Source organism: Gouania willdenowi, unplaced genomic scaffold (genome assembly GCF_900634775.1).
Source record: "Gouania willdenowi unplaced genomic scaffold, fGouWil2.1 scaffold_269_arrow_ctg1, whole genome shotgun sequence".
NCBI lineage: Eukaryota > Metazoa > Chordata > Actinopteri > Blenniiformes > Gobiesocidae > Gouania > Gouania willdenowi.
Genome location: NW_021145026.1, coordinates 332,961 through 358,512, shown reverse-complemented (window position 1 = coordinate 358,512; position 25,552 = coordinate 332,961). Strand labels below are relative to the sequence as shown.

Here is a 25,552-nt window from a genome sequence, read left to right as displayed (position 1 = left end):
TATTGTAACAAAACTATGTGTGTGTGTAACACAATCTGTGTGTAGAATTAGGATTTATTAACATAGTTGTCTGTGTGTAATTCATTCTGTGTGTCTGTAATCACATCTGTATGTGTGTGTCATCAAACCAGGACATTCTATTGGCTGTCTCTGTACATGTGACTTTTGGAACACATTTGGAAAATAGCCAACTTTTAACTTGTAACTCCTGTAATACCACTAGAAACCAGCAGTTGTCACTGGTACCAAGTGACTGACCCTCCAATTGGAGGCATATATTATACCTATGTCATATAACATATATATCATATAACATATCACTTATTAATAAAATGCGTTTATAACCAAACCACCTCCAACAACGCAGAAGAAGAAGAAGAGGAAACTACCACTAAATAAATCAGAAGAAGAAGAACAGGGGAAATGAACACTGTGTACATGCACCAATACAACTTTATTTATCTTAACAAAGAGATCAATAACGCTGATCAGTTACGATGCGTCTCTATGGATACTAGATGATGACAGAGATCTTCATTATAACGTCTGTAGTTGACGACAACATCACGTTCACTTGATAAATCGTTGCCTCGGCTCCTTGCGACAGTGAGACATATAATAATAATATAATAATAATATAATAATAATAATAAAAATTATAATATATATTCCATCAAGAAGAACAGACAAACCATACGACACCAATTCATGTACTGTTTGTTCTTTGGTTATTTATGTATTTATTTAGTGTAGGAAGAGGACCAGAGATAAACACTGATTTCACACGTCTTTAAAACGTTAAAGAGAAGGTTAAACTCACTCATGGTTCACATCTATTCACGTTGTTTGTTCCTACATGTAACACTATTTTAGTAACAGTTGCTGGCAGCGTGGGTAACATTTGGTTCAGTTTGTCTCAGATAGTGTGAACTGTAGCACCTGGAATACAGTGTGTGATGACATTAAATAATCTGGTGTTCCTAGTTATTGAATCACCAATAATGAGTGACTAGGAATGTGTGTGAACCTGTTACACTGACCAGGAGCGTCTGATGGTGAGAGGGTCACTGATGGCTGCTAGGGACCCTCCATCGTCGGGGTTGGCCGGTGTGGAAGCGGTGTTTGTTGATGTCTGTAGGGCTGTACGTGGAACCAGAGTGTCTCTGTACTGCTGCTCTGAGAAGTTTTAGACGGGCTATGGAGGATTTGGACTGATGGGAATTCAGTCCCTGTAGTGGTGAAGACGTTTTCCTGGTGGTTGTTTCAGTCGCTCAGTTGGACTGAGTTTGTCTCCATTTTCGTATGAGAGGGCTTCAAAACTATTATGGAGAGTAAGCAGAGGAGGGACAATATAAATAAATAATTTCACAGTATTTTCCACCTTTAATGTGACCTATAACCTGCACAATGCAATTGAAAAACAAACTGAAACATTTCAGGGAGATGAAGTAAAAATAAAAAAACTGAGAGAATGAGGTTGCTAAAGTGTCCACACCCTCTTATACAGACCCTTATAAGAAAAATTGAATATCTGGAAAAGTTGTTTAATTTCCATGATTTCATTCAAAAAGTTTAAACTTTCATAAATTATAGATTCAGGGTCCACAGTTCTAAACAATTTCAAGTATTTGTTTATTTTTATTTCCAATGAAGTGCTAAGAGCCCACACATGTCAGCCTAGAGCATCTTGCTAGGCTGCGCAGTGACGCACATGCTGGTTTGGCCATGTCCTTCACCTACCTCCTGACCATCTGACAAAAGCTATTGACCAAGGGCAGCAGGTTGGAGATGGCCAGGAGGCAAGCCCCGCACACGATGAGTCAATCATCATAGCAGGCGATCTCAGACAACACAGACTTGTTGTGGAGGATGTAGATCTGCTGGTACGGGACCGCCAGCTCTGGAAGAAATTGGTTCACCTGGACCGCCCTCAGCACATAATATATAGATAGATATATATATATATATATATATATATATATATATATATATTATGTTTTAAATGTTGCCCTATTTAGTTGTGGTGTGTTAAAAGCCAGAATGAAAAGTAGCTCATTGAGAGTGGTAAGCACCCCAATAAAAAAAAATATACATTTTGATGGACTATGTTTGTTATTGAAGTGGTGTTGTAATGTAAATCTCAGCAAACATTGGAAGGTGAAAGAGAAAAGGCTTTGTAGGAATGTCTCCCAGTGTGTAGGTGAGTCTTAGACAATGTGTGACCTTCAGATTTATAAAGGACTGAGGCCAAATAAAGCCTCAGTCCAACAGACTTGTTCTCCTGTTCAGTGGAAACATGCTGAGATGTTCCACACGTGAGCTGAGCTCCAAAGGCTGCTCCACACTCACTGCACTGTGGTTCTGCAGGACATCATCCATGTTACTGATGTTCACATGATGTTAGCAGAGCTTCCTGTGCTTTCCTCCAGCTGCTTCCTCAGCATGTCTGAGTGTCTGTGTCTTCTCCACAGCAGCTTGGAGGGTGTGGATGGTTCCTCTGGAGCTGATCCTGACTCCATCTTTACGGTGTGTACTGTCTACAAAGACACTAAACCTGTGTCAGCCTGTGATCAAACCACTGTACACACACACACACACACACACACACACACACACACACACACACACACACACACACACACACACACACACACACACACACACACACACACACACACACACACACACACACACACACACAACACACACACACACACAGATGATTGGAGCAGACCTTCACTCATCACCTTTAATGTGTTTGTGTTCCAGCTGCTGGAGGACAACATCATCAGCTTTGTTAAGGCTGAACTCAAACACATGCAGAAGATTGTGGATGGAGATGATCCAGAGTGCTCAGAGAGTCAGATGGAGGGTAAAGATGAGGAGCAGAGGAGGAGCAGGGAGGCCTTTCTGAACATCACACTGTATTTCCTGAAGAAGATGAAGCAGGAGGAGCTGGCTGAGCGTCTGCAGAGCAGTAAGAGCATGTGAACATCTTCACTGTGAGGAACATCACATGAAGGACACAAAGCTGGCTTTTCTTTTTCAAAGCATGATTCAATCAGTCACATTTAATCTGAGGAACCATCCAGACTGAGAACATCACACACTTTGATCTCCAATATTCAAACCTGCTCTGACTTCTCCACTCTAACATTAAGTTTGTCTTCATTCAGGAACAAAGGCTCCTCGATACCAACGTGAGCTGAAGTCCAAGCTGAAGAAGAAGTTCCAGTGTGTGTCTGAGGGCGTGGCTAAAGCAGGAAGTCCAACCCTCCTGAAGGAGATCTTCACAGAGCTCTACATCACAGAGGGAGGGGGAGGAGAGGTCAACCAGGAACATGAGGTCATACAGATAGAAACAGCATCCAGGAGATCAGACACAGCAGAAAGAGCCATCACACTAGAAGAGCTCTTTAAAGCCCCTCCTGGAAGACCTCGACCAATCAGGACAGTGATGACAAAGGGTGTGGCTGGCATTGGGAAAAACACTCTTAACACACAAGTTCACTGTAGACTGGGCTGAAGACAAAGCCCAGCAGGAGGTCCACTACACATTCCCACTGACCTTCAGAGAGCTGAACGTGCTGAGGGGGAGGAGCTTCAGCTTGGTGGGACTTGTTGATCACTTCTTCTCTGGAAGCAAAGAAGCAGGAATCTGCAGCTTCCAGGATTTCCTGGTTTTGGTCATCTTGGATGGTCTGGATGAGTGTCGGCTCCCTCTGGACTTCCTCAGCACTCAGACCCTGACTGATGTCTCAGAGTCCACCTCAGTGGAAGTTCTGCTGATAAACCTCATCAGAGGAGAACTGCTTCCATCAGCCCGCCTCTGGATAACCACACAGCCTGCAGCAGCCAATCAGATCCCTCCTGAGTGTGTGGACATGGTGACAGAGGTCAGAGGGTTACGGACCCTCAGAAGGACGAGTACTTCAGGAGGAGGTTCACAGATGAGGAGCAGGTCAGCAGGATCATGTCCCACATCAGGACGTGTCGTAGCCTCCACATCATGTGCCACATCCCACTCTTCTGCTGGATCACTGCTACAGTTCTGGAGGACATGTTGAAGGGCAGAGAGGAGAGAGAGCTGCCCAAGACTCTGACTCAGATCTACAGCCACTATGTGGTCCTTCAGAACAAAGTCATGATGGTGAAGTTTGATGGAGGAGCTGCCACAGATCCACACTGGAGTCCACAGAGCAGGGAGATGATGGAGTCTCTGGGAAAACTGGCTTTTTGAGCAGCTACAGAAAGGAAAATTGATTTTCTATGAGAGTGACCTGACAGAGTGTGGCATGGACCTCAGAGCAGCCTCAGTGTGCTCAGGAGTGTTCACACAGGTTTTTCAGAGAGGAGAGCAGCCTGTACCAGGACAAGGTGTTCACCTTCACCCACCTGAGCCTTCAGGAGTTTCTGGCTGCTCTTCATGTCCATCAGACCTTCATCAGCTCTAAAGTCAGCCTGCTGGAGCATAAACCCCAGAAGAAGAAGACCTCCAAGAACCTTCTTCATTGTGGAGTTGAGCCTGACTTTAACCTTCTCCATCAGAGTGCTGTGGATGAGGCCTTACAAAGTCCAAATGGACACCTGGACTTGTTCCTCCGCTTCCTGCTGGGTCTTTCACTGCCAACCAATCAGAGGCTCCTACAAGGCCTGCTGACACAAACAGGAAGTGACTCACAGACCAATCAGAGAACAGTTGAATACATCAAGGAAAAGCTGAGTGAGAGTTGTCCACAGAGAGAAGCATCAACCTGTTCCACTGTCTGAATGAACTGAATGATCGCTCTCTGTTGGAGGAGATCCAACAGTCCATGAGATCAGGACGTCTCTCCAGACAAAGACTATCTCCTGCTCAGTGGTCAGCTCTGGTCTTCATCTTACTGTCATCACAAGAACATCTGGATGTCTTTGACCTGAAGAGATTCTCTCCTTCAGAGGAAGCTTTTGTGAAGCTGCTCCCAGTGATCAAAGCCTCCAAGAAAGCTGAGTATGTGACTTTAGAAGAACATGTCTTTAGTTCTCTCACAAAACAACATCTGTAGGTTTCTCTGATTCTTCATCAGGTTGAGTTTCTGTTGTCTCTCAGAGAGAAGCTGTGCAGTTCTGTCCTCAGTCCTCAGCTCTCAGTCCTCCAGTGTAAAACATCTGGACCTGAGTAACAATGATCTGCAGGATTCAGGAGTGAAGCTGCTGTGTGAAGGACTGAAGAGTCGTCACTGTAAACTGGACTGTCTCAGGTCAGTGGGATCACAGGGAATCAAAGGACTCAACATTTTTACAACCCTCAAATTGAAGCTGGACTTCTGTGATGTGTATAAAACAGAACTACTGAGAAATATATATATATATATATATATATATATATATATATATATATATATATATATATATATATATACTGACTAATTGTTCATACCAAAAATATAAATATATCTTATTAAATTACATTTAAATCTTTTCTCAGACACAATTTATCAACTCAAAGATAAACCATGTCATCTGCATTAGTACATTTAACAAAAGCACTCCAGTGTTCATTTAGACAGCACATTATGATTTAGTAATAGTCGTAGTCTTTTGACTAAAATGCAACTTAGTTTTAGTTCATATGACAGCCACAAAAAGGTAGACCATAACTGAACAAAGAAAAAGACACAACTGAAGGACCACAACAAAGAGATTGTGCAAACAAGCCTTTCATTTCTAGGCAGAGAACTTTTCAATAAAGATGTGGGGGAGGTAGGGACCCATTGTTTTTTTCCAAATTAATGTAATTAATAAAACATAACCCCAGCCAATCAACCTCTTTAATTTCTGCAGAAACATAAATAACTTAAAAAGGCTGACTACCTCATTTACAATAAGAATTTAAGTAAAAGTTTTGTCTAATGTTTATAGACACAACAATACCTATGTGCTGTAAATGTAAGATACCTAACCGGCCTGAATCCCGTACCTCCTTACAATGAACAACAGAAGTGGTTTCCTAAACCAGCACATGCAGTGTCAGGAGGGGGAGAGAGACAGAGACAATCTGACAGTCTTTTATAAAGACTTCTCCAGTGATGATTGGTTCTACACAGCAGAGGAGAACCAATCAGCAGCTCCTGATCAGGTGGCTTCAATCCCTTGCTAGTCACTGAAGACAGGGAGAGAAAACAGCAAAACTCTGAAAAAACCTGCACCTAACACTCCACATTTAGTCATCAGGACTATTTCAGTTATAGTCTAATTTAGTCACTAAATGACATGAAGATTTTAGTCGACTAAAATCTATTACAGTTATAGTCGACTAAATCTATTACAGATATAGTCGACTAAAACATAAAGCATTAGAGTTTATTCATTTTTTAAATATTCAGTTACTGTTGATCAACCTGATATATGATGGTATTAATATTTGTAAACACAGACAGATTAGACGTGAGGGGTATTCCATAAAGCGGGTTATGCTCAAACTCTGAGTATGTTCAGGCTGAAATGAGGGAAACTTTGAGTATCCCATTCCTAAACGCGAGGTATGTTCTTCTCTGAGTATGTTACCATGGCAACATTGTCCGTGAACTAAACCTGGTCGCTGGCAGGTTTTATCAAAGAAACCCTGGGTTCTACCTGGCTCCGCCCACCTGAGCACCGTTTCTGAACACTTTAATGAACAACACAGCATACGTGGATTGCTGTCATCATAGGAATGGGATCCACACAAGGTTCCTGCTGCTTAACAGAAGGTTTTCCTTGCCGCCATGATGAATTCATGTTGGGTGTGGGATACATACAGTGGTATGCAAAAGTTTGGGCACCCTTGTAAATGTTCATGATTTTCCTTAATAAATAATTGGTTGTTTGGATAACAAATTCCAGTTAAATTTATCATATAGGAAACAAACACAGTGATATTTGAGAAGTGAAATAAAGTTTATTCGATTTACAGAAAGTGTGCTAGAATTATTTAAACAGAATTAGGCATGTGCATAAGTTTAGGCACCCTTGCATCTTATTGATTTAATACTCTTAGCACTAATTATTGGAACTCAAAATTGTTTTGGTAACCTCAGTGATCCTTGATCTCCATACACAGGTGAATCCAATCATGAGTCAGGGTATTTAAGTAGGAAAATTCTAGGTGTTTCCTCTTTGCATCTTCTCTGATTAGTGGCAACATGGGAGCCTCAAAACACCTCTCAAATGACCTGAAAACAAAGATAATTCAACATCATGGTTTAGGGAGGGATACAAAAGCTATCCCAGCGATTTAAGCTTTCAGTTTCAACTGTGAGGAAACATTGTGAGGAATTGGAAGACCACAGGCACAGTTCTAGTAAGGCCGAAGTGGAAGACCAAGAAAGATCTCCGAAAGGCAGCGCGCAGGATGGTGAGAACAGTCACGGTCAACCCGCAGACCAGCTCCAAAGACCTACAACATCAGCTTGCTGCAGATGGTGTCACTGTGCATCGTTCCACTATTCAGCGCACTTTACACAAGGAGATGCTGTATGGAAGAGTAATGCGGAAAAAGCCTTTTCTCTGCACACGCCACAAACGGGGTCGCTTGAGGTATGCTAAAGCACATTTGGACAAGCCAGCTTCATTTTGGAACAAGGTGCTGTGGACTGATGAAACTAAAATAGAGTTATTTGGACATAACCAGGGGCGTTATGCATGGCGGAAAAAGAACACAGCATTCCAAGAAAAGCACTGCTACCTACAGTAAAGTTTGGTGGTGGTTCCATCATGCTGTGGGGCTGTGTGTCCAGTGCAGGCACTGGGAATCTTGTTAAAGTTGAGGGGCGCATGGATTCCTCTCAATATCAGCAGATTCTGGAGAACAATGTCCAGGAATCAGTGACAAGTTGAAGTTGCGCCGGGGCTGGATCTTTCAACAAGACAATGATCCTAAACACTGCTCAAAATCTACTAAGGCATTCATGCAGAGGAACAAGTACACATCCTGGAATGGCCGGTCTCAGTCCCCAGACCTGAATATTATTGAAAATGTATGGTGTGCTTTAAAACGGGCGGTCCATGCTCAGAAACCATCAAACCTGACTGACTAGAGATGATCTGCAGAGAAGAATGGTCCAAAATACCTCCCACCAGAATCCAGACCCTAAGATCAAGGATCACTGAGGTTACCAAAACAATTTGAGTTCCAATAATTAGTGCTAAGAGTATTAAAATCAATAAGATGCAAGGGTGCCTAAACTTATGCACATGCCTAATTCTGTTTAAATAATTTTAGCACACTTTCTGTAAATCGAATAAACTTTATTTCACTTCTCAAATATCACTGTGTTTGTCTCCTATATGATAAATTAACTGGAATTTGTTATCCAAACAACCAATTATTTATTAAGGAAAATCATGAACATTTACAAGGGTGCCCGAACTTTTTGCATACCACTGTATGTATATGTATATACGTATATATGCATATGTGTGTACCATAAAATGAAGAGTCCGTCCTAAGACTGCTCTACTGTAAAGTGTCTTGAGATACCATTTGTTATGATTGGCGCTATACAAATAAAGATTGATTGATTGATTGATAATGAACCTTAACACTCTTCTCTGAAAACACGAGTAACATCACACACCACAGATTGTTCACATCATTACTAATGTTGTGTTGCTTTACGTTTCTTTTTTTTTGTGTGTGTGCAAACGGTAGTTTTCTTTCTAACATTGTAGATGTAGATCTTAACTCACTCAGTGCCATTGACGAGATAACTCGTCATTTGGCGTTTTTTCACAGGGATTACTAGAAAACACCCTGGCGGAGGTCCCTCATCAATATCTAAGCTGTGGGGGGTTGTAGTGACCAACTGTGCCCTGAAGATGGCAGCAGTACACATTTAGATGAGAGATTAGCCACTGATGCTACCCAGCAAAGGAGGAAGAAGCAGGAACGAGTGAGATTATGGCGCTACGGAGTGATATTGTGGACGTATCCAGCAGCTCACAGCACCACATACTAGCACAGAACATGTATGGACATGAGTAGATTATTGATAATGTTGCGACGGTGAGATAAAACCATCAACTAACCGGCCAACCAAGTCATCACTGCATGTCGGGGGGAGGGGGGGAGGAGGAGGGGCGGGCGGTGCAAATACCCCCAGCTTGTGAGCCAGATAGCCAAAAAAATAGGTGACATGTAGGAGGTAGCAGCACACCTCTGGATGAGAGATCATCCGTGCTCAGCAGAGCTAAGAGGGAGAGGAGGAAAGGCGTTTACGAGACAGAAAATGGCACTACGGACGAGAGTTGACATTTCCAGGCAGCGCACCGCAGCGCACAGCAGCGCATACTCGACCAGAACATGTGTGGGACTCATGGATAGTGTGGCGATGGTGAGATAAACCGGGGATTGCAGTGACACTCTGCATGTCCGGGAGGAAGAGGAAGTTGCGTGTGTGCAGACTGACGGGAGAGAAACTTGGAGGAATGCCAAAATACAGTAAAATCATTCAACTCTAATCCAGATAGATAAATAATAATAATTTTGTCATCAAAAGCCTGTCTCAGTGTTTTTTTGTTTTAGATATAAGGAAACAATGTTCAGATGTTAGTTGTCACTAAAGCAAAAAAAAAAAATAGCTTTAAAGTCACTGACAGGGTTTTTTAGTAAAATGCTGTTTTTCCTCAGCTTTTTGCTCTGAACTGAAGATTTGTGTAAATTTACTCTATTCAAAGGCTGATTACAAAAGAACAAAACGAGCCAGACACAAATTCTTTTTTGATGAAAGTAGAGGCTTCAATCTTTCAGAATCCGGTGTCAGATTCAGATAGTCATAGTAGAAAATATTCTGTGGGTCTTTAAATTCATTCAAATGCTCAAAAACAGCAGGCACTGAGAGGGGTAGAAAATCTGAAAATGGCTGGCACTGAATGAGTTAAGTGAAACACACTGAGAGGTTGATCTGCATTAAAACATCTACTGAAATCTGTAGTAAAGTTCACTGAATACAAACCTGTGGATAATATAAAGGAGGAGATCACAACTATTTGAAGATATGGTGGCGCAGTGAGTTGTGACGCTTCACTTTGAAGTGATGGTTCGCGTTCCGCTTCAGTGTTTTTTTATGACATTTTTTAGGACGTCGAGATGACTCTGGTGACAATATTACATTAAAAATCAATATAAATGATGCAATATCAAGCAGCATTTACTGTCTTAATATCCAGTGTAACGGAGGGCTCTCAATGTCGCCATCCTATGCTGCTGACACGTCTCCTCAGACACATTTTAATCATATTATCACCGCTCGTCACGTCACTGAAGCAATAAAGTGATGAAGCGACCAAAAAGTGTGACTAATTACCGGGGTGATTTAAGCCACTATAGTCACTGACAACTGAACACACCTTTAGAACAGGCTAATATTCCTCAAAAAACGGCTTATTTCACCCATTATGATGAATAAATCACTATGTTCGGGTGGTTGCCATGGCAGCTCGACTCATCTTCGATCCATTGATGATGGCTTTTTATCGCGCGCGGGCACGTCAGTAACCCAAGGTTTACATACTCAGGGTTGATTGACCCACTTCATACCAGCTGTAATTGAATCCGATACCCAGAGTTTCCCATCGCGGGGTATTTTGACCCAGAGTTTGTTAACCCTCCTTTATGGAATACCCCTGTGATCAACACAGACCACATGATCACATGAGTTCTGATTGGATTTCAGCCGAGGTGACCAAATAGTGTATATATTATATATATTATATATATATATATATATATATATATATATATATATACACTAATTATACTAGTGTTTAGTTTTTATTAGTCAGTGAAGATATAAATATATGTTGATATAGTTTTTGTTAACAGGTATTTTTCTTAAGTGAGTCATAGTTTAGTTATTGTCACTTGTAAAAAATAAATAAATAAATAAAAAACTATGATGAAAATGTTTAGTCGACTAAATGAACAGTGGAGGAAAGTGTAAAAAACCTCCACCGAGCTCTGAATCTCCTCTTCACAGATATTATCAGTTATCAATGATCCTGATCATGGTACCATGATCATTCACACTTTAAAAACTTGGAACCACATTTATATCCCATTAATAACATCCAGTAGTTCACAATGTATGGAAAACACACTTTAAAAAAAGAAAATAAATCAATGAAATGCACAATCTGGATCTGATCTGGATGAAACTCAGTAGGATCATTGATTAACCAACCCAATATAACTGAGTCACTTTTCATATAGATCCATCAAATACAAACCCAGATATGAATTTATATGATGATGAGAGAAAGGCATTTTTTTTTTAAAACTGAACAAGAATCAGTTTATTGATCAGGAGTCCCTCCGGCAGCTGAAATCTTTCCTCCTTGGTAGGCTTGGGTGGTAATACGGTAATACCATACACCGCAGAGTCATAAAAATAGCAACGGTATCAGTTTCAATATCATCATTAAAGGAGACATATTATGAAAAATCTACATTTGCAGTTTAAAATAAAATAGGGAGGTGGTATAACGGTATCAAAATTTTGATACTGCCCAAGCCTACTCCTTGGTGGAGGTAATAAAGCAGATGAAGTGTACGGCAGAGGTTTGAATCCTGTCAATAATGTGATGATGATTATTATTATAATGAGTGAATGTCTTTCTCCCACAGACTGAGTTCCTGTGATCTCTCAGAGAGAAGCTGTGCAGCTCTGTCCTCAGTCCTCAGCTCTCAGTCCTCCAGTGTGAAACATCTGGACCTGAGTAACAATGATCTGCAGGATTCAGGAGTGGAGCAGCTGCGTAAAGGTCTGAAGAGTCCTCACTGTAAACTGGACTCTCTCAGGTCAGTGGGATCACAGGGAATCAAAGGACTCAACATTTTTACAACCCTCACATTAAAGCTGGAATTCTGATGTGATGTGTATAAAACAGAGCTACTGAGAATTATATATATTTATATTTTTGGTTTGAACAAACAGTCAGTGTGTATAGTTTTAGTCAGTCTTCTGACTAAAATGCAACTTAACTTTAGTCGTCGGGTGATACCAACCTCTAGTCTAATGTTTTTAGACACAAGTTACCTACGTGCTCTAAATGTAAGACACCCAACTGGCCTGAATCCCGTACCTCCTTACAATGAACAACAGAAGTGGTTTCCTAACCAGCACATGCAGTGTCAGGACGGAGAGGAGAGACAGATACAATCTGACAGTCCTTTATAAAGACTGGTTCCAGAGATGATTGGTCCTACACAGCAGAGGAGAACCAATCAGCAGCCTCTGATCAGGTGGCTTCAATCCCTTGTTAGTCACTGAAAGACAGGGAGAGAATACAGAAACAAACTTGAAAAAACCTTCACCTAACACTCCACATTTAGCATCAGGACTACTTCAGTTATAGTCTAATTTTAGTCACTAAATGACATGAAGATTTTAGTCTACTAAATCACATGTTCATCCAACATTGTCCTGTTCCTTGTCTCCTCACTTGTTTCCTGATTTGTGGATTTTTCTGGGAAGTGTCCTTGTGTGACAGTTCACCACAGGTAGCCAGGGATCAATGGGACAAGTTCTGTGATCTTGCAGTGTCCCAAATATATCTGTTTGTGGAAGGGAGAGAAGACAGGGGTTTTTCCCCTGTGTGGAGTCGTAAAAAAAGTTTGCACTGAAAAGTTCAAAGTGTTAGAGCCAGTCTTTTTGGCTCTGTTATTGGGTTCAAAGGAAGCATCGTGGGGTTTGATATGCACTTCAAAGTTATTGGGTTCGTTCGAGATAATGAAACCGGTTTCCTTGGTTAATCCTGTTAGAAAGAGGGTCTTTTGGGCTAAAATTCAGATTGAAGTGGTTTGGTTCCCTACATTATTAATAAGTGGATGTCTTTCTCCCACAGACTGTGTTCCTGTGGTCTCTCAGAGAAAAGCTGTGCAGCTCTGTCCTCAGTCCTCAGCTCTCAGTCCTCCAGTGTGAAACATCTGGACCTGAGTAACAACAATCTGCAGGATTCAGGAGTGAAGCTGCTGTGTCAAGGACTGAAGAGTCCTCACTGTAAACTAGACCCTCTCAGGTCATGGGATCACATGTTCCATCAATATTGTCCTGTTTCCTCGTCTCCTTACTTGTTTCCTGAGTTGTGGATGTTTTTCTGAATCCAGTCTGTCAGGTTGTGTCATCACAGAGGTGGGCGGGGCTTCTCTGGCAGCAGCTTTGAGCTCCAACTCCTCCAGTGTGAGAGAGCTGGACCTGAGCTACAACCATCCAGGAGACTCAGCAGTGAAGCTGCTCTCTCAGAGACTGAACACTCTGAGGTAAGACACATCACAGCAGCTCATCACATGTTCACATCAATCCCCCATCACATGTGTGACAGAGAGCTGTATCAGAGGAATGTGATGAAGGTGTGAGAGGTGGGACACTAAAGGAGGAGGACTGGGACAGGTTAGAGGGATGAAGGACAGAGATAAGAAGGTAGTGAGGAGTGAGGAGAGGCTGATGGAGTACTATGAGGAGCTGATGAAGAGAATGATATTAGGCGTCCAGGCGATAGGCGTATAAATGCACGCAAGTCAGTAAGTGTTGTGTGGGTGTTGAGTGTTGTATCTTGTCCAATCACAGCAACGATCTCACTCAGAGCGTAACACTACAGTCACTACCACCTCTATGGACAGGTGTCGTGACACAGACTGTAAAAGGACTCAATGGTGGTCCGTTATACACTCACACACCACGCACACACTTACATACCTGCACACATGTATACACCTTCTCGCCTGGATGCCAAATACTTTTTCTAAGTGTTTACATGTCACGTAGACGGTGCTACATAGCGCCTGATCGCTATAGCTTCACTCACGTCCACACCTGCGTCTACGTGTGACTGATATATGTATGTTTTATAGGTGCTAATCCAAGTGTGGCGTAGGTCTGCAGATGCTTTATGTGTATGCACATTCATTCTTTTAGAATCAGGGGGCCTGATTGTGGTTGTGGCTGTGGGCTGTTGTGGTTAGGTGTTGAAGCAGGGCTGTCTAGGAGAGGAGCTGGCTGTCAGTGTGTCAGCTGACAGTGCACTTATGATTTCAGTCTTGGCTCTAATTATTGCTTTATAATCTCATTATTATAACTGGGTCGAAACCAACCCTAACAACACAACCAGCGCATTTTATATTTAGTTAAAACTTTTTTTTATTTTTTATTTTTTTATTTTGTTGAAATACAGGTTCCTGACAAAGTCAAAAAGTCTTGATGCAATAAACAAATTTATGTGACTCTTTTATGCATTTAAAAACTAAAAACGGGTCGGTGCTGACCCTAACACAAGACAAATGTAAAGAGGGAGTTTCAAACAGAACCATATATATTTTTAAATGTATGTAGAAAGCAGCGTTCCCTCTGTGCCCAGCTGAGAACTAGCATACTACCCCTGGCAGTGGAGGTGGGGCAGGTTCAAAGGCCTCCCTGAGGAGGAGGAGGCCACTCTGGTACTGGTTGTGATCTGGATGTGGTGGAGGACACGTCTCATTTGTCCTGTATTTTCATTTATTTTGATTTACAAAATGTTTATTTGAACGTGTACATTTGTTTACCCAGATGTTTTTTGGATAGCTGAGGGGGAGATTATGAGTTGGCTTCATAGAAAAGAGACTTTAGCTTTTGTTTGTTTTATTTGTACAGCGTGGGAAAGAAGACAAACTATTTAGTATCCAGTATGAGAAGTTTAGTGTAGGATGTTTGTGGTCGGATGCTCTTTGTCACAGTTTATGTTTGTGAAACTGGCCTGTAGACATCTGTTTTATTGCTTATGTTTTGGGCACGCATGTGCATGCACTTAAATAAAATCAATCAATAAGTCAAACCAATGCTTAAAATAATCAGTCAATTAAAGGTAGGGTAGGGGATTTTCTCCAGATACACTTTTTAAGTTTTTGGTTGAATTTTCTTCATGTCCTGACAGAAATTACGATCTTATGTGCTCTGAAAAAGGAACAAAGAAAATTCATCATCTGTAGCAGCTGTACACACACTCAAAGTGGTCCATTTCAGTGTGAGACATGGGTTTGTGTCTCCTGTGTGACCTTTTTTATTCTTGGTGCTCGGGAGGCTACTGTAATTATGAGGCTATTTTCAAGACCTTGGCAGAGCCTCTTTTTCTGTTTAGTTTTTATCATTGCTGAGAATGAAGTCTCACACAAGTATGTGGGTCCAAAGGAGATGAAATGTCCAGCAGCTAGATTTCCCAGCTCAGAGTCCTCTCGCCTCACACACACCCAAATCTTAGTCAGTGAATAGTTGTTAAAGGTGTTCTACAGCCCTCGGTCTGAGGACATGCCCACTATCTCCTCCCTAAGGTGAGCAGGCAGTGAATCACAGCTGCTTTCTGACTCAGTCAGCTTTATTCAATTCAATGCAATATTCAATAAACCATTAAAATATAGTAGAACAGATTTATAAAATACAAACAATGGATATGGAGTCATTAGGTTATTGCAATTTTTTTCAACCTTGGGGTGAGGACCCAATGTGGGGTCAGCCTGGAATTAAAATTGGGTTTAAAAGGGCTAGTAATTGGTTAAAAAAAGTAGGTAAAAACTCAATAAATATCTGTTTAAACTTTTTTGAATTATTGTTTTTCAAATAAACATCACACACAATGAATATCAAATAACTGTATCCTATACATAAGCTTTCTCAAATATATAAATGTAGTTCAATAAAATACAGTATATAAATATCTAATCCTGGCTACTCTGTATTTGTAACACACTTTATTAAACATGATCAAAAACTAATTCTAGAAAAAAAAATGTATCTGGAGTCGCTGGATATTTGTGATATTAAAATGGAGTCACGACCCAAAGAAGGTTGGGAACTTTTCGGTTAATGTGAAGAAAAAATAAAGTTTGTATCAGAATACTAGTGTAGTTTCCAGGTAACAAAAAGTGTAGATATTAAAACTTACATGAGGGGCCCAACAAGATGGTTGTACCCAGGGCTCAAAATGTGGTTCTACAGTTTGGTGCAACACTCACAGCCAGGGTCTGTAACACACAGACATCATCAGTTCTCAGGTGAATATATGCACTATTAGCTAAACTTCACAAAAACACTATAACAAAGGTGGGCAAACTATGGCCCGCGGGCCACATCCGGCCCGTTGGTCTTTTTAATCCGGCCCGCCGAAGTCAAAATAAACAATTAAAACACAAAATGAACCTTCTTGGTCAATCATTTATCTCAACACCCATGGAAACCAAATGTTCTCCCCGTTCTCCGCTTACGCCCGCCCTTTCCAGCCACCCAGCCATTAACATGCAGAACACATGTAAACAAAGACGAACATTGGGAGAGAAAGCTGCATGTAACAATGATGCCTTCATGGCAATGGGAAACTACAACACTCGTTGAATAAACTACATTGGGTCTCAGTCCGTTACAATGTCATAATTATGACTGCATTCCTTTGACTTAGTCCTGTGATGCCTGACATCATACTAGTTATGGACAGAAAATGTAACATGAGGAAGAATGCAGAGTTAGATTGGTCCGCCGACATAACACGCCCACAAAGAAGAAGAAGAAGAAGAAGAAGAAGAAGAAGAAGAAGAAGAAGAAGAAGAAGAACGTACTCATGGTAGAAGCGGAAACTTGGATATCTGGGCCAGATAAACAGTTTTTCCACGTCGGATAATCAAAGTAAAATGTTTGTTGATGTTTTATTGCCGGATCACGTGGTGTCGCGTGAATACACCTGGCTCCAAAGCAGTGTAGCGCGCCTTACGAGCCAGGTGGAGATTGACGGAGCAAAACCGCGGCGCTGACACAGCGATACACATCTACAACAATGAGTGGCCCACTGAAAAGAAGAGTCAACAGTGAGTGCTGAGTGTTTAATAATGAATGGACAAGTAAATACTTTTCACTGAAGTCCTGTCAAAGGCTGTATGCCTTATTATTTGTAAAGAAGCTGTCGCGGTTTTAAAGGAATAAAACATCCACCGTCACTTTTCCTCCAAACCTGCTGCTAATTATGCTAATAACCATTATTAACAAATTATGTTGGAGGGTTTTTTCATGCAAATACTTTTTATTTAACTATACAGTATATAAAAAAAAATAAAAATCCCTTCCTCACCCTCCGCGGGCGGTCTCTCTTTTTTCCTCCAAGCTCGGGTCCTCTACCAGAGGCCTGGAGCTTGAGAATTCTGTGCAGTATCTTTGCTGTTCCTAGAACTGCACTTTTCTGGACCGAGATGTCTGATGTATTTCCTGGGATCTGCTGGAGCCACTCCTCCAGTTTGGGGGTCACTGCCCCGAGTGCCCCAATGACCACGGGCACCACGATGCCTTCACCCTCCAGGTTTTCTCCAACTCTTCTCTGAGCCCCTGGTATTTCTCGAGTTTCTCTTGTTCCTTTTTCCTGATGTTGAAGTCGCTTGGTATTGCTATGTCGACCACAACGGCTTTCCTCTGCTCTTTGTCCACCACCACAATGTCTGGTTGGTTCTCCATTACCATTCTGTCTGTCTGTATCTGGAAGTCCCACAGGATCTTGGCTCGGTCATTCTCTACCACCTTTGGAGGTGTTTCCCACTTTGACCTTGGGGTTTCCAGCCCATACTCTGCACAGATGTTCCTGTACACTATACCAGCCACTTGGTTATGGCGCTCCATGTAAGCTTTCCCTGCCAGCATCTTACACCCTGCAGTTATGTGCTGGATTGTCTCATTGGCCTCTTTGCACAGTCTACACCTGGGGTCTTGTCTGGTGTGGTAGATCTGGGCCTCTATTGCTCTGGTGCTCAAGGCCTGCTCCTGTGCAGCCATGATGAGTGCCTCTGTGCTGTCCTTTAGTCCGGCTCTGTCTAGCCATTGGTAGGATTTCTTGATATCCGCCACTTCAGTTATGTTTCGGTGGTACATCCCGTGTAGGGGCTATATATATATATATATATATATATATATATATATATATATATATATAACAAGTATCATCATGTTTCATAATGCAAGTATATTTCATAAATAAATCAAAACCTGAAAAACTAAATGAAATGATTTACCTGCATGATTACCAAATGTAAAAGTACAGCAGTCCAAATATTCAGGAAACAACAACACTTTGTTTACAATAGCTTAAGAAAACAAAAAAGTAAATGAACGTCTTAAATCCGCTCAACTTCACATGCCGACGTAAATCATTGTTTGCATTTTAGTTCCACGTTACATTTTGATCCCAGTCACATATCTAATGTAGTCTTTATTGAATGCTCTTTTAATTTCTGATACATTTTAGAATTCTAAATTTGCCTAGTAATGATCTTTATTGTCGATGGAGAAAGGGTTTTTAAGAAGATCGGCATGAAATTGAAAATTTCAACCTGTCATGTCTCCGTTCTCTACCAAACACTTTGCAAAGCACTGCTCTACTAACAGGTCTGTCTCTCCTTAAAAGTACAAACGTTTCTTTAGAATTGGGGATACATTTGGGTGAAAGTTGCAAATCTGTAACGCATATGGTTGATTTGTTATGAAATTTTATAATTTGAACTTTAGACAAGAAGAAGAATGTATGTATGGATCGGTGCTGGCTTGGCCCGTCTGTCAATTTTACAAGTCCATGTGGCCCCTGAGCCAAAATGTTTGCCCACCCCTGGTTTAGAACAATGCAATAGATTGGATCAGCTGACATGAACCTGAGTCACTGCACCATCCATGTTTATGTCACGTGACTCCAAATCCTTTTATGCACACCACAAGGAAATAATCTGACTATTTCAACGTTATTTAACAACTCTCCACATCCATTACACACAGAACACACAATCATAATAACACACTCCATCTCCATCACCACCACCTTGTAAAAATACTGTCGTGTGACGTTAAACTGTATGAATAGATATGAAAGTGTACGGTGGCACCATGCTCTTACTTTGAGCTGCAGGGAGGGTTACCATGGTTACAGGTGTCCAGATGTGGAGGTGTGCTCTGGGGGCGTGGAGATTAAGTCTCTCATGAGGGGACGAATGTCCAGGGAGTTCAGAATCTGTGTGTGGGCGTGCATCAGAGAAAGGTGTGTGAGTCTTTTCTGGGTCATAGTGCTACGGACCCATGTCTTCAAAAGTCAACGTGAACCTCTGTTGATTAGGCCTAAAAATAATTACATTCAAATACAAATACACGTAATAGCCTATGTGTGTCAAAATCATTTCCCTAAATATTCATGAGGAATTTTTAAATTGTGCTAAATAGTCTATTTTTCATAGACTACATTTAAATGCCTACATTCTGACCAATAGGGGGAGCTGCAGCACCCCCAGCTACTTCCTGTGGCCCTGCTGAATTCAGTCAGTTTTCTTCAGAAAAACTCCATCGTGTTCCCGGCATATGGTTGGTGTACAATCTGGAGATGCCGCTGGAGATGGGAGGACTTCATGGTTCTGTTAGCAAGCAGCTAGCCACATAAAAAGCACTGGGCTAACGGTGGGTCCTGTGAGGTGCAGGTGAAGCCCATCCCAACATACTCCTTACGGAACTGTCTGGATTTCTGTGATTCAGCTTTTTTTTTTGCATCTTTAGCCAAAGGCGCTCTTTGGCCTTTATCATTTTAGTTCATGTTATGATCACCATCATTATCATCATCATTTTTGTCATTATCATTTTTAACAGAAAATACATTTTCTAAAATCCACATTATTTTTCATGTTTTTTATTTGTAAATTTTCTACTCTCTCTCTCTCACTTACTCCCTGCAGTGCTGTTGCATACCCCCAGGAGTATGCGTAGCCCCATTTAAGAATCACTGATTTAAATGACATGAAGATTTTAGTCGACTAAATCTGTTACAGATATAATCGACTAAAACATAAGGCATTAGTTTATTTATTTTTAAATATTCAGTTACTGTTGATCAACCTGATATATGATGGTATTAATGTTTGTAAACACAGACAGATTAGATGTGATCAATACGTTAGATCCATACCTGTCAAGTATCCTGTTTTGGCCGGGAAACTCCCGCATTTTACCCCTCTTTCCCGCCATTTTCCTGTATTATTATTTTTCCGTAAATATCCCGTATTTTAATGTAATAATAATTCAAAGATGCCTTACTAAACTGAATGCCTGAACGTCACTAGCCTCGCAAGAACTGCAACCTGAAATGGCCTGTGTGGCAGCTCTCGCGAGATTAGTGCTGACAACAGCAACAAACCTGGAAACAACTCAGAAAAGAGATGAATAAATGAAGACGTTCCAGCAGAAAAAACAAAGAACTGGTGTAAATACGTTGTAAAATGTAACAGGGAGTTTATCTTCCTAAAGAGCAGCATGATGTGACACAGTTACACGTTCTGTTAGATTAATAACTGAGATTTTAACGTCTCCCACAGCAGAAGGAACGACGTAAGTCACCATAAAAATCAGCCAATCAAAAGCACCACAAATATTGATAATGTTAAATGTTAATGTTAAAGAATGTAAAGTCTGTAATAAAAGTGTCTAATAAGTCATTAGTGAATACCAGAGAACCACATGAGTGAGTATGAGAAATTATAAGAAAATATGTAATGAAAATAAAATGTTAATGTTTAACTTAAAGACAAGCAATGTGAAATTAACAGTAAATATGCAACGTGTTGACTTGTATATAAACTGTAGTATATTAAATAAACACATGCGCTTCATATACACATTTATCTCTTTATTTAGGCTGTTTTATAATGTAGGGCTGGGCGATATATCGAGATTCAAGATGTATCGAGTTTTCCATTTTGGCGATATAGAAGACTATAATATTTCATATATCAATGTGTGTGTATATATATATATATAAAATACAAGTTTTAGGAGTCGCTGCTTTTACTTCTCAGAACAACATATAAAGCTCAGTTAGATGATTAATGAGTGTCACATATTGATCAGCTGTTTGTTAATAAATGAGCCTGTGTAGCATTTAGCATAAACAAATTTAACCCAGAATTATCTTTCCGATCAGACTTTATTTGATAAAATTATCTAGATTTATATCATATTTCACCATTTAGAGAAATATTTTGAGATATGAGTTTGAGTCCATATCACCAGCCCTAGTAGGAATGTTCACAGCATTCCAATGTTAATAAAGGTCAACCTACCAGATTCTAATCACACAATTGTATTTAGTAAGTGGTTAAGTGGGTATTTTAGATTTCTTGTACACCTATATTAAAATATAAGGAATACTGGAGCTTGGTTAGGCGGGTGGGATGGCTGATAGTGGGCGCCATAAAATTTCCCTTATTTTCAAATCTAAAACTTGACAGGTATGGTTAGATCAGATTGAGTTCTGATTGGATTTCAGCCGAGGTGACCAAATAGTGTATATACATATATATATATAGTGTATAGTTTAGTTTTTATTAGTCAGTGAAGACATAAATATATGTTGATATAGTTTTTAACGTGTTTTTTTTGTTTGTTTGTTTTTTTGTTAATTAGTCGTAATTTAGTTATTGTAACTTGAAAAACTTTAATCAACAAAAAATGTTTAGTCGACTAAATAAACAGTGGAAAGTGCAACCTCCACCAAGTTCTGAACCTCCTTTTCACAGATATTATCAGTTATCAATGATCAATGATCCTGATCATGGTACCATGAAGTGTGAAGCTTAGCTATAATGGTGGTGGTTGTGGACAGGGGGAATGAGTGAGTGGTAGTACCTAAAGCAGGTATTTGGGATTAACGTGTCTAAAGTTAAGCCCAGTATGAGTTTTATCCCACATCCCAAGGCGTGCCAGTGCATCATATACCAGTATATGTGCAAAAAACCGCTACCGCAAACCCAGGAACTGCCCCGGCCCCACAGATGCAGCCAGGCCAGCAGAAAGAGTGGGGGCCAGGGAGCCCCAGGCCACCCCCCCACGGCCGAGCAACCCCCCAGATGCCCCCAAGATCCCAAGCTGAGAGGCAGCCACCGCCCCCCACACACACATCCGAGGAAGCCCCAAGCAGCCGAGCACCCAGGGCATCCCGCCACCGACCCCAGCCCTCAGGCCAAACCCCCGTGGGGGGCGTCCCCCCACCCCAGCCCACGAACAGGCCACAACCCAGCAAGACTGCACAGCCCTAGATGGTGCAAGAACAGAAGTCCAGGCTCTACCCCCCACCATACAGCGCAAGCCATGGGGCAATGCCCCCCTCCCGGCGCAAGGGCGACCGGCGGCCACCACCGCGGGAGCGAGGCACCCCAACGGCACACAACCAATGCGGAGCAGCAGCCCCCCCGCCAAAGGCGCAGAACCCACCCACCTGCCAGCCCGCAGATAGCAGGACAGACCTACCAAGCGGCCGATGCCGACCTCAACCACCGGAACAGCTAGAGCCACCCTCCAGCAAAGAGCACCATCCCGGAGCGCCAAGCAACCTCGCTCCAACCCCGGCGCAGAGGCCAGCACCCCCCAGCGCGCCCACCCCCTACACCGGCGTGGCAGGCCACCCCAGACCCACATGCCACGAGGCGCGCCCCCAAGGCAACCAGGAGATGAGACAAGCACCAAGCCCCACCCGTAGGGAAGGGGCACCCCCATGCCCCACCAGGCCAGCACCGCCCAGAGAGACCCCACAAAGAGAGCCCCCAGCAACACCCCCCCACGCCCCCCAGAGACCCACCGCACCCTCCCGATCCCCACACGGCGGCCCAGCCATCAACAGAGAATAAAATAAAATACATGAATAGATGGGGAAGGGAAACACGTTGAGCATGAAATGGCCAGCGTCCCAAAACTAATGTTCTGGGTGGCTTTCTTCCTTTTAAAAGATGACCTTTGGGGCTGGCCTCCCAAGACTGGGTTTTGTTAATTGGTTTAAAGTTGCCAGCATCTCAGCTGGCTGCCTGTGGGTGTGCCTGGGGTGTGTGTATATTTGAGACAATGACAAACATGAGGGATGATTCCTAGATTTACACATGAACCATAATAATGATTTCAGCATATTTAATCTTTTCAACATCAAATTTCTTGAAATATCATGTATTGTGAGACACTTGGATACCAAACATGACTGGAAAATAGCTTAGTATTACCTCAGAAACCAGTTAATGACTTTTACTTGTAATTACTTGTAAACATGGATGTCAAAGCTCATGTTATGCTTTTCTTTACTATATGCTTGCAGTAAATACCTTAAACTAACTTCCATGATGTTTTCTGGTATTTTAAGCACTTTTTATATATCATTTTGTGAGGGATAGAATCACCTGAAAAGAGTGGCTTATGTCAGACAATAATTGTAATCTCAATTTCTGCAGGAACCATTCCAAAAACGTTTTCTTTGTGACTTTTCAAGCATTGTAACAGTTTCTTGGTTCTCATTTGGTTTGGAAAAATTACAAGTGTTTTCCCTTCCAGTCTCTTAGAGGAGGCCTGGGAAGTGTCCTTGTGTGACAGTTCACCACAGGTGGCCAGGGATCAATGGAACAAGTTCTGTGACTTGCAGTGTCCCAAAAGTATCTGTTTGTGGAAGGGAGAGAAGACGGGGGTTTTTCCCCCTGTGTGGAGTCATAAAAAGAGTTTGTACTGAAAAGTTCAAAGTGTTAGAGCCAGTCTTTTTGGCTCTGTTATTGGGTTCAAAGGAAGCATCGTGGGGTTAGATATGCACTTCAAAGTTACTGGATCAGTTCGTGATAAAGAAACAGGTTCCTCGGTTATTCCTGTTAGAAAGAGGGTCTTTTGGCTAAAATTCAGATTGAAGTGGTTTGGTTCCCTACATTATTAAAAAGTGAATGTCTTTCTCCCAAAGACTGAGTTCCTGTGGTCTCTCAGAGAAAAGCTGTGCAGCTCTGTCCTCAGTCCTCAGCTCTCAGTCCTCCAGTGTGAAACATCTGGACCTGAGTAAGAACCATTTGCAGGATTCAGGAGTGAAGCTGCTGTGTGAAGGACTGAAGAGTCCTCATTGTAAACTGGACTATCTTAGGTCAGTGGGATCACATGTTCCATCAATATTGTCCTGTTCCTCGTCTCCTCACTTGTTTCCTGAGTTGTGAATGTTTTTCTGAATCCAGTCTGTCAGGTTGTGTCATCACAGAGGTGGGCGGGGCTTCTCTGGCAGCAGCTTTGAGCTCCAACTCCTCCAGTGTGAGAGAGCTGGACCTGAGCTACAACCATCCAGGAGACTCAGCAGTGAAGCTGCTCTCTCAGAGACTGCACACTCTGAGGTGAGACACATCACAGCAGCTCATCACATGTTCACATCAATCCCCATCACATGTGTGACAGAGAGCTGTATCAGAGGAATGTGATGAAGGTGTGAGAGGTGGGACACTAAAGGAGGAGGACTGGGACAGGTTAGAGGGATGAAGGACAGAGATAAGAAGGTAGTGAGGAGCGAGGAGAGGCTGATGGAGAACTATGAGGAGCTGATGAAGGAATGAGAGAAAAGATCAGAGGAGGTGGAACCAATCAGTGAGGATGAAGAGAGGAACACTTTGAAGGAGATGAAGAAGGTGAAGCTGTTGAAGACAAACCAGTAGAAACATGGAGAGCTTGATGGAGATGGCATCAGGTTTCTGAGCAGCACTTTGGACTCTTTAGGTGTGTAAATCACTGCCTGTGTTTGCTCCTGCAGGGCGGACCATGGAGGAGAGCAGAGGATCAAAGCTGGTCTGAGGAAGTGTAAGTGTGTGTGTGTGTTCATTCAAAGTGTCCTCATGAAGCTCTGAGTGAATGAACATGTCAGTGATACAGAGAGAATGAAGCATCACATGATCAACTGTTGTTTCTTTGTGTCTCATCAGATTTCTGTCACATTCACCTCGACACCAACTCCATCAACAGAAACCTCAGACTGTCTGACAACAACAGGACGGTGACATGGGTGAAGGAGGAGGAGCTTTATCCTCATCATCAGGACAGATTTGATCACTACTGGCAGGTTCTGTGTAGTACTGGTCTGACTGGTCGCTGTTACTGGGAGGTGGAGAGGAATGGAGATGTTTATATAGCAGTGAGTTACAGAGGAATCAGAAGGAAAGGATACAGTAATGATTGTTGGTTTGGATTTAATAATCAGTCCTGGAGTCTGGAATGCTTCAGTGGTTTTTACTCCTTCAGACACAATAATGTAGACACACCTACCTCCTGTCCCTGTGGTTCCTCTGGTAGAGTAGGAGTGTATGTAGACTGTCCTGCTGGACATCTGTCCTTCTATGAAGTCTCCTCTGACTCTATGACACTCATCCACACCGTCTGTACCTCCTTCACTGACACTCTGTATCCTGGGTTTGGGTTTGGGTTTGGTTCCTTGAGTTCCATTGGTTCCTCAGTGTTTCTGAGTCCTCTGTGAGACAGACAGACAGACAGACAGACAGACAGACAGACAGACAGACAGACAGACAGACAGACAGACAGACGTGTCTCTGAGTCCTCAAGGTCTAAAAATCTTCTCATTTAGCGTGGTTGGTTCGTGGCTGGTGTGTTTTCATTAAATGTGTGTAATTGTCAGTTATGTTTGATTGGTGATGAACTCAGAGACCAAATAGCTGCATCACAGCTGCCTTTTAAAGCTTCTACCAACAGATCTACTGTAGATATGAGCAGATCTTTTT

General features: G+C 42.0%; 2 protein-coding genes and 1 long non-coding RNA gene across 4 annotated transcripts in view; 2 read left to right on the top strand and 1 right to left on the bottom strand.

Moving 5' to 3' along the window:
- Nucleotides 1–25,552, top strand: part of LOC114459136 (E3 ubiquitin-protein ligase TRIM39-like) — a 476,570-nt gene that overhangs the window by 219,744 nt on the left and 231,274 nt on the right. The window lies entirely within an intron of this gene.
- LOC114459132 (NLR family CARD domain-containing protein 3-like) overlaps nucleotides 1–25,552 on the top strand; it is a 331,402-nt gene that overhangs the window by 277,357 nt on the left and 28,493 nt on the right. Inside the window, exons 3-7 of the mRNA XM_028441486.1 lie at nucleotides 11,645–11,818; nucleotides 12,865–13,038; nucleotides 13,127–13,279; nucleotides 24,574–24,620; nucleotides 24,743–25,357. Of these exons, the coding sequence (XP_028297287.1) occupies nucleotides 11,645–11,818; nucleotides 12,865–13,038; nucleotides 13,127–13,279; nucleotides 24,574–24,620; nucleotides 24,743–25,290 (1,096 nt within the window). The 3' untranslated portion in view covers nucleotides 25,291–25,357. The remainder of the gene's footprint in view (nucleotides 1–11,644; nucleotides 11,819–12,864; nucleotides 13,039–13,126; nucleotides 13,280–24,573; nucleotides 24,621–24,742; nucleotides 25,358–25,552) is intronic.
- LOC114459144 (uncharacterized) lies at nucleotides 844–25,133 on the bottom strand. The gene is made up of 3 exons (XR_003673248.1): nucleotides 25,083–25,133; nucleotides 1,041–1,319; nucleotides 844–939 (listed from the first exon to the last, which is right to left on the bottom strand). It is a non-coding gene; the product is annotated as an uncharacterized LOC114459144 (long non-coding RNA).